The sequence below is a fragment of the Hippocampus bargibanti genome, linkage group LG07, assembly GCF_051943395.1.
Source record: "Hippocampus bargibanti isolate YZ-2025 linkage group LG07, ASM5194339v1, whole genome shotgun sequence".
NCBI classification, from domain to species: Eukaryota; Metazoa; Chordata; class Actinopteri; order Syngnathiformes; family Syngnathidae; genus Hippocampus; species Hippocampus bargibanti.
The window spans coordinates 25,449,697-25,460,968 of NC_142740.1; the positions used below are offsets into that span (position 1 = coordinate 25,449,697).

At 39.0% G+C, this 11,272-nt stretch overlaps 1 protein-coding gene across 4 annotated transcripts; it reads right to left on the bottom strand.

Annotated features, from left to right (window-relative positions):
* Positions 1-345: 345 nt before the first annotated feature.
* mob3a (MOB kinase activator 3A) lies at positions 346-11,171 on the bottom strand. Of its 4 annotated transcripts, XR_016115656.1 has the most exons (5): positions 10,962-11,170; positions 8,179-8,737; positions 5,290-5,492; positions 1,688-1,812; positions 346-1,204 (listed from the first exon to the last, which is right to left on the bottom strand). XR_016115656.1 is itself a non-coding variant. In XM_089001851.1 (4 exons), exons 2-4 carry the CDS (start codon positions 8,594-8,596, stop codon positions 3,264-3,266), a joined length of 651 nt encoding a protein of 216 aa, XP_088857977.1. In that variant the 5' UTR covers positions 8,597-8,737; positions 10,962-11,167; the 3' UTR covers positions 2,901-3,263. The 4 variants fall into 4 exon arrangements, 3 of the variants coding, with proteins under 3 accessions (XP_088857977.1, XP_088857975.1, XP_088857976.1); XM_089001851.1 differs by lacking the exons at positions 346-1,204; positions 1,688-1,812 and adding an exon at positions 2,901-3,293 and having other exon boundaries at positions 10,962-11,167; XM_089001849.1 differs by lacking the exons at positions 346-1,204; positions 1,688-1,812 and adding an exon at positions 3,300-4,375 and having other exon boundaries at positions 10,962-11,171.
* Positions 11,172-11,272: the final 101 nt, after the last annotated feature.

Consider the following 11,272-nt stretch of genomic DNA (forward strand, 5'->3'; position numbering starts at 1 on the left):
ACGTGGATTTCATCGCTAGGCCTTTAGTTGTGCTCCGTCTGAATCAACCCAGACTGAAAAAAGTGTGGTGTGATTTACTAGAAGTCCACCAGAGGATACCATTAGCCAGGAAATAAACGACCGACCTTTCTTGGTGATATCCATTTTTGCCTTGAAAAGTCCGTCTTGAAAAATGGTTTAAACAGTAAATCTCCAACCAAATTCATTTCTTCGCCTCCTACGGCCATTGTGGGTTGACAAAACTGCTATTAAATCAACACAATATACTGCATATGCTTATGCAGCTCTCCACAATACAGTATGCTAGGTCCGGTTATCACTCGAGGCTAGTGATACTATGATTGGCTAGTGACTTGCCAATCATGTCACTAGCCAATCATAATTTGCCAAAACTCTGTCGTTAACAACGCTTTCGAGCAGGCTGAAAGGAAGCTGAAAGACAATTTGGAATTATTTAATAAGAATTCATGGACGAAATATAATTGACATTAGTCTGTGATTGTGATATTTTTAGGACACCAGAGAAGGACTCTCCGGCCCTGACGGCCCACCACTGCTAGATACACATTGAACTCCTCGACCTTTTTTATCGGCAGTTTTCATTTACACATTAGCTAAATATTTACTTTAACAAGAAACAAATAGAATAAACATACGTTTGGGTCTAACATTTTACATTTGAACTGAACAATTTAACACATCTATAGACCATTATATATTGCTGCAACCCTCAACATCTCCCATCGGTTTCTTTTAGCTAAAGAGACAATTTATTTTAAGTACAGGTAGTAAACAATGGGCATCTTCTCACACGTGGCCAAGATAACATCTAATTTCTGACGTCACCTGCATTTAAATATACCCCAAAGCAACGAAGTTGTCCATCGACTTTCCTGAAGTCGATGGACAATATTGTTACGTAAGCCGTTGAGCATGAAATACTCATTAACCCGAGCCAGGCAAACCCCAACCCCTTTTGCTTCTTGCCTGCAGTGAATGACAGCCAGGGTGAGGGAGTCAGGACGATTCGTCATTGCATTGCTGTGTCTGGTGCCACCTAGCGTCCTCTTGAGAAGAAAAAAAAACCGCTCTCGTCGTTTCGTGTTTGGCAGCAGCTTTTGTCACGTGAGGCTCCAGTCTCGTGTAGGAGGAGTTCGGTATGTGTTGCATACGCCAACAGATCTGACACCTGAGAAACTGCCTGCTGGAGGAGGCCAAACGTGTACAAATGACCCTAACATGATAAGGTTAGAGTCACCTGCCAGCCACGACTGTATTTTTAGTTCTGATTTTAATGTATAAATCCAATAGGATTGCAAAATTTTCATGGAAATTAACATTTTATGATAATGAAATAAACAAGGAATTTATAAATGAAAATTATTTTTATGAATAATAATAATTTACCAAATTGAATGTTTCCGGAAGTAATAAAAACAACATAATAAATAATTGGTTCCCAGACAGTGTCTCAGGCGAAAAGTGTGTATCCCAAAATTAATTTCCCATAGGAAACCAATAAAATGAGAATAATCTGTTCCCAGGTCCTCATAAAACATAATTTTCTACTTTCTAATTTTCTAAGCCTGAGAACTACACAAAATATACAGTATTTTACGTATAATAAATGTGCTATGGTATAATTAAAGAAATAAACTGTAGAGTATAATAAAGTCATTTTATTTACCTTTGTGATGGTCGTTGATAGCTTGAGGGAATGGATAGCTTTTAGCATAAAGTGTCTCAAGCAGCTCTGGGTTGTACATCTTGGAAGTTGTGATATTGCAACCGCAACAGATGCAAGCAGACACACTAGAAACATAGAAACATCATTAATAGCTGGTTCCCTTGCTTGTCTTTTCATTTCAAATTGAACTGCTGGCTAGTGCAGGTTATTTGTGGAGCCTAATTGATGGGAATTTTAAACTTGCAGTCTACACTCTGCCTTTGAACTATCAAAGTTGAAACGAGTCCAAATTTCACTGCTTTCTATCAATTTTGTCACTCTTTCTCTTTAACCGAAGACTGGGGGCGGGGAAAAGAGGACAAAAAAAAATGACGGCAGCCATTTTCTTTTTTGGAGAATGGCTTCACTTTCTCTCGGTCAGTAAACCCCACCCTCACTGCTGCATTCTTGACTGGGGGCGGGGATTAGACGACCAAAACAAGTAGGCTGCCATTTTCTTTTAGAACGGGCTCGTTCGCGAACAAATCACTCATTGTGGCAGCTCCGAGTGTATCCCGAAAAATAGTTCGTATGCCAAGGTAAAATGTTCATATATTTAACATTCGTAAACCGAAAAGTTCGTAAGCCAAGGGGTTCGTAAACCGAGGTATCACCATATTTTCTGGTGGATAATGGTGTGTTTTCAAACTTTTTCCATATATCAGGTGCACCGGACTATAAGGCGTACTGTCAATGAATGAAAAAACGTTTTCAAATATAATATATAAATAAATATACAAAAGGTTTCCAAATATAAGGCACACCACACATACCTGTCAACCTTGACTAATAGCTGCCCTTATAAATGATTACAATTCCCGTATAAATGTTGTAGTATGCCGTACATTTGATACAAAAAAAAAACGTTAACACAAGCGGAAATGCAGACACCTTACCGCGCATGCGCACGTTTTACTTTTATTAATCCGACCGTAGGCAGCGATTTAAAAAAACAACACGATTGGGGGTTACTTTTGCAGGTTTGCCGTGACAATAGTAGCGATCGGCGGAAGGATTGTCGTTGGCTACCAGCAGTTGAGACCGACTGGATTTGAGCTAAAATGGTTTTTGTAAGATTGGTTAACAATTTACTTTTTTCCCCCCCATATAAAAGTTGTAGTGCCTGTAAAATGCACACAAGGAGTTAAAATAACACACTTTCTATAGACTCAGATCAAAATCAAGTAGGAATCTTTAATGCAACAAAGTGATCTTACAGCTGTACAGTAACAAACCCCACACATTTTCGTTTTGGACCAAAAAAAAAAGGGAAAGCATGCCGGAATGATCTGAAATTAAAATAAGAATATCAACATAGTTCTCTGAGTACTTGCTCTGATACAATATTTTCTCTCTTCAACTTGAGCTTTTTGTTTTAAATCTACAGTCTGTAGCTAAAATACATTACAGTACTTAAAATATAAAAATAGACTCTTTATGAATGTATTTCATTTAAAATCTCAACTGCATGTTTTTTTTTCCAATGGCCAGACATGTTTGACCGGCATGTGCTTTAACAGACCAGCTTGCCTTCCCCTCAGTGGCACATCCGAGAGGTCATTTCTTTCTGTGGAGAGCACACAAAAGCACACAAATGAATGGGCATATGTAGAACTTAGTGATTGATACACAATCAAAAGCAATATTTCATTTAGTAAATCAGATTAGTAAATTTAAAGGACAACCGATGCCTCCGGACGAGTTGTGTCCATAATTTGTAAAATCACTTCAAATGACTTCTACTGAACGTATTTTACAAAGATTCCACCGCATATAGCTATATTTTACGTTTTAAGACTCACGCCGAATATTCAGGAAGTCTTGTTTTTGAGTTGATGACGATCCCCTAAGTGACGTCATGGAGGGCACGCCCCTGACCGAGAAAGCGACACACAATGCATTTTGGGTACTTTTTTTCCATCTAAAAACACCGCATTGATCGCGAAATTAGAAGGAAAACTACATAAATAACGCGATGGTGAATCGTTGTGTGTCGCAGCCAATTGTGGTAACGCGCATAAAGAACGTGTAAGTTTACACAAATTCCCAGCGGACAAATCAGCCCATTTCCAACAGAGCTTGTGCACCATCTTGTGCATTTTCTGGGCGCTACATTTGGAATTGATACGGAAGGGCTTCTTTAATCAATTGCAAACATTTATGCTTTCCTCTTCAGAACTATTTGAATCATATTCATAACAAGAAAGCATCTTCTCCGAATCTGAACTCTCTGAAGCCATTGTTTTGATTCTGGAGCAAGGCAGTGTGTGACCAATAGTGACGTCACGAACTAGGGGGTGGGACTTTCCGAATCTGCCCAGTTCCGAGCTCATTTTGTGGCAGTTTTGGGACACTTTAAGTCTTTTTTATTGGTGTTTTGCATTTGACTAAAAATATCAGCCTGCATGTTTTGGGTATTTTAGATGCTATAAAACGTTTTTCTGATGTCAGTTAGGAAACAAAAAAAATGGTGTCGGTTGTCCTTTAAATGCATGATTCACACGCAAAGCTACATTCAACTTGTGTCTTCCTCGGCACATATATTCGCCCTGTCTCACTCTTACCTTTAGTGCTCGAGCGCCACTGGCGGCCATTAGAAAAAAAAAAACAAATGGGCCGCATTGTTGCATAACCCGCAGGAATGGAAGGCTTCGTTGGAGTCACATGCATATGCACAAAACATGAAATGTAGTCAGTCCAGTGTTTACAGATAGAAATATGGCCTGGTAAGGTCTCATCTAATTTCACTATTCACATCCTCTATGTCCTCTCTCCTGTTTACATTGCTAGCACCTCCCAACAGATACAGTCAGTCTGGAAAGTATTCAGAACGTTTCACTTTTCCCGCATTTGCGTACGTTACAGCCATACTGAAAAAAAGGAAAACTCATTTTTTTCCATCAGAAATCTACACAAAATACCCCTGGATGACAGCATGAAAGAAGTTTGGTTGCGATTTTTAAAAACAATTTGTTGAAAAGGTTTCTTCAGCAATCATCTGTACTGTTTTGAAGGTGTCGGATGTTTTGCTTCTCATCCAAGAAGCTTCGTCAGCGAACTAAATTTGTGCTGGCAACTCTGGCCTTATATATATTCCTTATGTCCAGAGGTGGCGATGCCAGACCTCTGCTTTGATGTGTCCCTGCTCTAAGGTTGGGCGGGGCGAGCAGAGGACTATTCCCTGAGGCTACACTTCTTTCCTGATTGATTATGGTCTATGACTGGCCCTGATTGCATCATTCGCCCTGGTATACCAGGCAAGTAATCTACCTCAGGGAAGAGTCCTCTGCTACCCCCAAACTTAGAGCAGGGACCTATCAAAGAAGAGGTCTGGCACTGCCACATCTGTCCATTAGGTATATACATAGGGCCAGAGTTACCATCACAACTTTAATTTACTGACGAAGCTTCTTGAATGAGAAGCGACACCTTCAAAAAAGTACAGATGACGGCTGAAGAAACCTTTTCATCGATGGACCACTCCCGTAGGACTGAGAGCTTACACAGACGTAAAACCATTTTTATTTGTTGCCATGTGAATTGCTGCTGCCATTTCAACTTACCAGAGGTTCCAGCTCTTTGTGGTCCGTGAGGTTGAACTCTTTGACAAAGTAATAGAAATGCTTGTAGCAGGTATTGACATGAGCCTCGGCTCCCATCTGGCTCACACGGTCAAAGTGGTGAATGTAGACATGGACAAACACTCGGAACAGGCGGGATAAAATCTTCTTAGCCACCTGCATGAAGGTCTTAGGAAATGGAGTACCTTGGGGTCAGACAAACGGAGATAGGAATTAACAGAATTTAGTTGGGAATATTTGACAACAACAAAAAAATACAGTGATACCTTGGCTTACGAACTTAATTGGTTCCCAGAAAGTGTGTGTAAGGCGAAAAGTGTGTATTCCAAAAAACAATTTCCCATAGGAAACCATTAAAATGAGAATATGTCCCCATAAAACAGATTTTTAAACTAAATAAGCATTAAAACTACACACAATATACCTAATTTTATGTATAATAAATTGCTATGGTATTGTAATTAAAGAAATAAACTACTGTATAATAAAGTCATTTTATTTACCTTTGTGATGGTCGTTGATGGCTTGGTGGAACGGATAGCTTTTTGCAGAAAGTGTCTCAAGGAGCTCTGGGTTCTACATCTTAGAAGTTTTGATATTGCAACAGCAACAGATGCAGGCAGACACACTAGAAACTTCATTAATAGCTGGTTCCCTGGCTTATATGTTCTCTTCACGTTGTACAGGTGGCTTGTGGAGCCTGATTGATGGGATGTTTTAACCTTGCAGTCTACACACTGCCATTGAACAATAAATAAAGGTGAAATGAGTCCAAATTTCACTGTGTTTTCTCTCCATGTTCTCACCATTTCACTTGTTTTTTCTTTCACTTTTGTTTTTTGTTTCAAGCTCGGTCGTCTCCCTTTCATGTGTGTGTGTGCGTGCATATGTTTCTATAACCCCAACCCCCGCTCACTGCTGTGTGTTTCCTCCCTCCTCTACCACGAATCTTGACCAATCATGTGCGGCTTTAACTGAAGACTGGGAATAGAGGGGAAAAAGAGCGGGCTGCCATTTTCAGCTCCAAGGACCAGCTCGTTTGTGAACGACACATCACTCATTGTGGCGCTCCGTGTGTTTCCCTAAACATAGTTTGTATGCCAATATTATATTCTCGCGAATTTAATGTATGTAAGGCAAAAGGTTCATTAGCTAAGGTGTTCGTAAGCCGAGGTATCACTGTACGGGGATCTAGATTTTACGCGATCACATTACTTGTCCTTGTTGAGGCTCTCATGTTGTGCGCAAAAGCAGAACAATTGGGCTAGAAAAGCTGTGTGATTCACTTAGGACGTTCTTTTCTCTCATCCATCCAATAATATCCCTGGAATCTTTTCCAGGGGGCATGGGTGTCAGAGTCCTTCTCCTTCCCATAACTGCCCGTTGTACATTGCATGACCTACTTTATAAATCCCGTGCTTGCAAAGCCACAACAATACTCACTTTTCACAAATACAAAATGAGAACGCCATGGCAACAGGAGAGTGGCGGCCGTGCGATGAATGTAGCCTTGTAGATTGTAATCAAACGTGACTGATGTAGTGCAGTACTGCATATTTCGATCATCTTATCTTTGCCCATCAATTTCTGTTGAAATATTTTGCACGTTTGGCAAGAAGCATTTACTGAATAATTGAGATCAACGTTGGACAATGTTTGTGGCCAAAATGAAGCATTTGTTACCGCATGAACAAGGTACACAGAGCTCATTTGTAATTCAAGATGTCAGTGTTGTATCTAGAAGTTAGTATTCAGTGGTCAATCACAATTTTGAAGCTGCAATGGAATTTGAATTTAAGTCATTCAATGCCATTCACAAATGTATTCGGGAATTGAAAATATGACGTAAAGCGCCATTCCCAAATTTCTTCGGGTTTTGTTTTTTCATGCTTGGGTGCTGATAAAGCAGTGGCCATGGCCTCTGGCAATGTTTTTTTTTCTTTTCCACAAGGGGGCAGCATTTCCCCTTTTTCCATGTTAGCGCTTTGTTCCATCTTCAGCTGTTGTTAAAGCGCGATATGAACCAATATGTACTTATTGCATTGTATTTTGGACAGCCACCCTCATTTCAAGCTCATATAACTCCAGAGCCATATAACTTAGAAATTAACTCTTTTTTTCTGATGAAAGAAGAGAGTCTAAGGTTTCTAACGCTGCATTGAATGTTTATGTCGTCCTAAAACTCAATATTCTGTGGGTCCGGGAATTCAAGTGACAATGACAAAAACCCTGGCACTAAAGTGGACACATTTTGGACATCTGTCAGTCAACGTGGTAAACATGTTTTGAACAGAATCATAGGGGTAAAAATAAGTTAACAACTGTTAACTCATTCACTGCCATTCCAAATATATTTGGTTTCTATTGCAGGGGCGCTGATAAAGCAGTAGTCAGACCCCAGGCAATGTTTTTCCCTCCCACGAGGGGGAAACATTTGCCTTTTGTACAGCCACCCCTATTTTAAACTCAGATAACTCCAGATCCATATAATTTAGGAACTAACTTTTTTTTGATGAGATAAGACAGTCGGAGGTTTCTTACGCTGCATTGAATGTTTATGTAGTCCTAAAACTCTATATTCTGTGGGTCCTGGAATTCAAGTGACAATGACAAAAACCCTGGCACTGGAGTGGAAACGTTTTTGCACACAGTCTGGCAGTGAATGAGTTAATAGTAAAATTCAAGTTAACAAGTGTGACGCATATGGTGACGGACACATAACTACCAATATATCTTTGATTCTTTGCGCAAAAAATTATAGTTATCTTTGGGCAAGTTTTTCTCCCAAATAATAAAAAATAATAATAACTCAAAGTTGTATAGCTTGTTATAGGCACATTCTCTAGTTCTGGGCTTTGTTTCACTACTTACCGACATTAGTAGGGAAGATGTTTTCATTGTTGATTTGTACCTCGATCCAGTCCATGAGCAGACTCATGTATTTGGGAGCTGAAAGCGCGGTGGGTTTTTTGTATTTGTGCTCGTCCTGCCAGCGATATTCGTACTTGGGCCCACCCGACATCACGGGGCAGGTCTGGTCGGTGCAGGAATCACTAATTGTGCCGTAGATGAGGTTGATGCGGTTGAAAAAGTCCACGACGTGGACGGCCACCCAGTCGTTGAGGTCTTCCCCGTGTGGGAGCTGCACGGCCTGCTTCAGGTCCAAACCAGCGTTCAGAGAAGCCTGCGCCTTCTTGTGAAGGTCAAAGCGCTGTGTGCCAGGCTCAAACTTGCGCTTGGGCCGGAATGTCCTGTCTTTGTTAAAAACTTGTTTCAGGGCCATGGACATGGTTGCTCGTTGAGATCCCAGAGAGATTAGCTTTCAACACGTAGGGTGAATTGGTTACTGTTTTGCTGGAAGAAATCAAAGGACGGAGTGCACAAACTGTGCAGTTGTTCTAAAACTCTTTTGGGGGCGTCTGTTTACGTTCTGTAAAGAGAGGAAAGTGAAAGAAAGGGTGGTTGTTTAGCGAAGCTATTAGCGGTTCTCAAAGTGTGCTACAAACAAACAACATACAGTAAAGTCTCGTTATATCGATATTCAAGGGAGTCCGAAAAAATATCGATATAACCGGGACTATCGATATATCCGACCCTGTTTGCATGTAATTTTCTCCGTGCGTGCATAGAAATAGTATCGATATAACCGGGACTATCGATATATCCGATATCGATATAACGAGACTTTACTGTATATTTAACACATGGGATGAACCAATTAAAAAATAGCAGACAGTAAGTTTCTTTGAAAGACTAAAATGATATTCATAAAAAAAGTTAGCAAGTGAATTAAAAACATTTGCTTTGTTCAATTCAGCAGCAATTAATTTCAACGAAATGCATCGGCACAGTCGTTCACAAATATTTGTTCTTGAACATGTGAGCTTCAATTTTTATTTATTTCAGATTCCAGTGTGATTGTTCATGTTGGGTTCTTTTTTTCATATATATGGTAGGTTGATTAGGATAAAAAAAATTCTTCTTCAAGAGGAGTATAAAAAATTATCTAAACAGGATGTAAAAAATGCATGAAAAAACATGTCTCAAACAGTGAATATCTATCTATCTATCTATCTATCTATCTATCTATCTATCTATCTATCTATCTATCTATCTATCTATCTATCTATCTATCTATCTATCTATCTATCTATCTATCTGTCCATCTAACCACATACATTTGGATCATAATGGTGGTACTTGGAGCACAATTTATACATATGGTGTATAACGTTTGGTAAATGTCTTTATTTTTAATCTTATTCTATTTTTAAATTTTTTACTATTTTTGTTACTATTTTTTAAATCAATTTATTTATGGTTTTATTGTTTTGCTGTTTATTGTCATTTTAATTGGAAAGTGTCCTTGGGTGCTCCGAAAGGCCCTTGTAAATTAAATGTATTATTATTATTTCCCACAAGGGAAAACATCCACAAAATAAGTAGTACAATGTATAGTACAAAATAGGTACAACAATGTACTGAATCCAAAATATATTCCTGTCGCAGGACACACAAGGCAAACAGAAATACTTATCATGTGACTGTAAAGTGTCCTTCAGAGTTTTGAAAAGTGCTTATAAAGAAAATGTATAATTATTACTATTATTAATAATAAACATTTATTTGTCAGTGTATTTAATGTGGGCCTATTTTGCATATAATGTAATAGTGACGATCAAAATAGATTGCTGCCAGAGATACACGGGCGACACAAGTTCGTAACATATAACCAAAAGGCAGAACAAGTGAATGCTAATCCATTGATGTCGGAAATTTGAGTAAACCTAAGTATCCATCCGTAGTATCCATCATTGCTTCCTGATAGTATATCATCTTGGTGTTCAATAAAAACGGTCAGCCAGAGTGAATACAAAGATGCTGCTCATTATTTCAGTATTCATACTTTGTTCGTGACATTTATGTTCGGTGGTGTTCCATGAGATCGTTCTCGTGTAAAACGGGCGCGTTGTCTCAAAGCTTGGCAAACACAAGTATGGAATAGATTACATAACATCAGCATCTGTGCCCCACTTTTGACACTGACATGCCTAATCTTGTTGGATGTTCAGTGGATCAAAACTGTTTTAATCTTGGAGTATAGCATAAACATCAGATAAAACAGCATAGAAAAAAGAAAAGAAAAACGTGGTTCTCTCAAAGTAAAAAGTTCAATAATAAAGGGAAAGCTTGCCTTTACGACGTTCAACAGAATGACTCATTTCCTATTTCAAGTAGTAACGACTGTATTCCGGTTGTGAAACTAAAGAATGTTTGGAATGACAATATCACCACGCAAAACATCCCTCGACGATTTAGCAGGGCCCGAAACAGTTATCTTCAATTTTCACAAATGGGGAACGCACTTTATTTGAATACCGAATCAAATTTTCCACGATCGTTTCAGACTTCACAAGCAGGAGATTAAAGAGAGAGGCGTATGACGTACCAACTTTGTAACGAGGCTAGCTAAGGCGGTTTGGACTTGTTGCTCCGAAAAAGGCCTACAAAATTGACATATTCGACGAAATACGTTACTTTATAACCGGGTACATAGTATAGTGTGCATATGTTCGAAATCAAACGGCCAGTTTATCGAAGAGCAGATCAAACGATGACCAAATTGCAGTGGAAAGCTACTTTCCCGAACTTACTTGTTCCGCCTTCCTGTTCCGTCAATTTCCTTCGATGTTTTGTCCACGGTTGCAATATGTTGCCACCCTTATATCAATATCGTACAAATACTAAAAGGTGTATTCATAATGCCATTCATTCTGAAGATTTACTGTAAATCTCACCAACATGACATTTTGGTAAATGTAAGCGTAAACGGTGAACGTTAGACTCCTCCCTTTCAAACAAAAAGTAACGTCAATCATTACAGTGAGAATTCTTTCAACTTCCGGTATCGACATTCAAAGTAATAGCTTTGAGACGTATGCCTTATTTCAAACAAAAACAATTT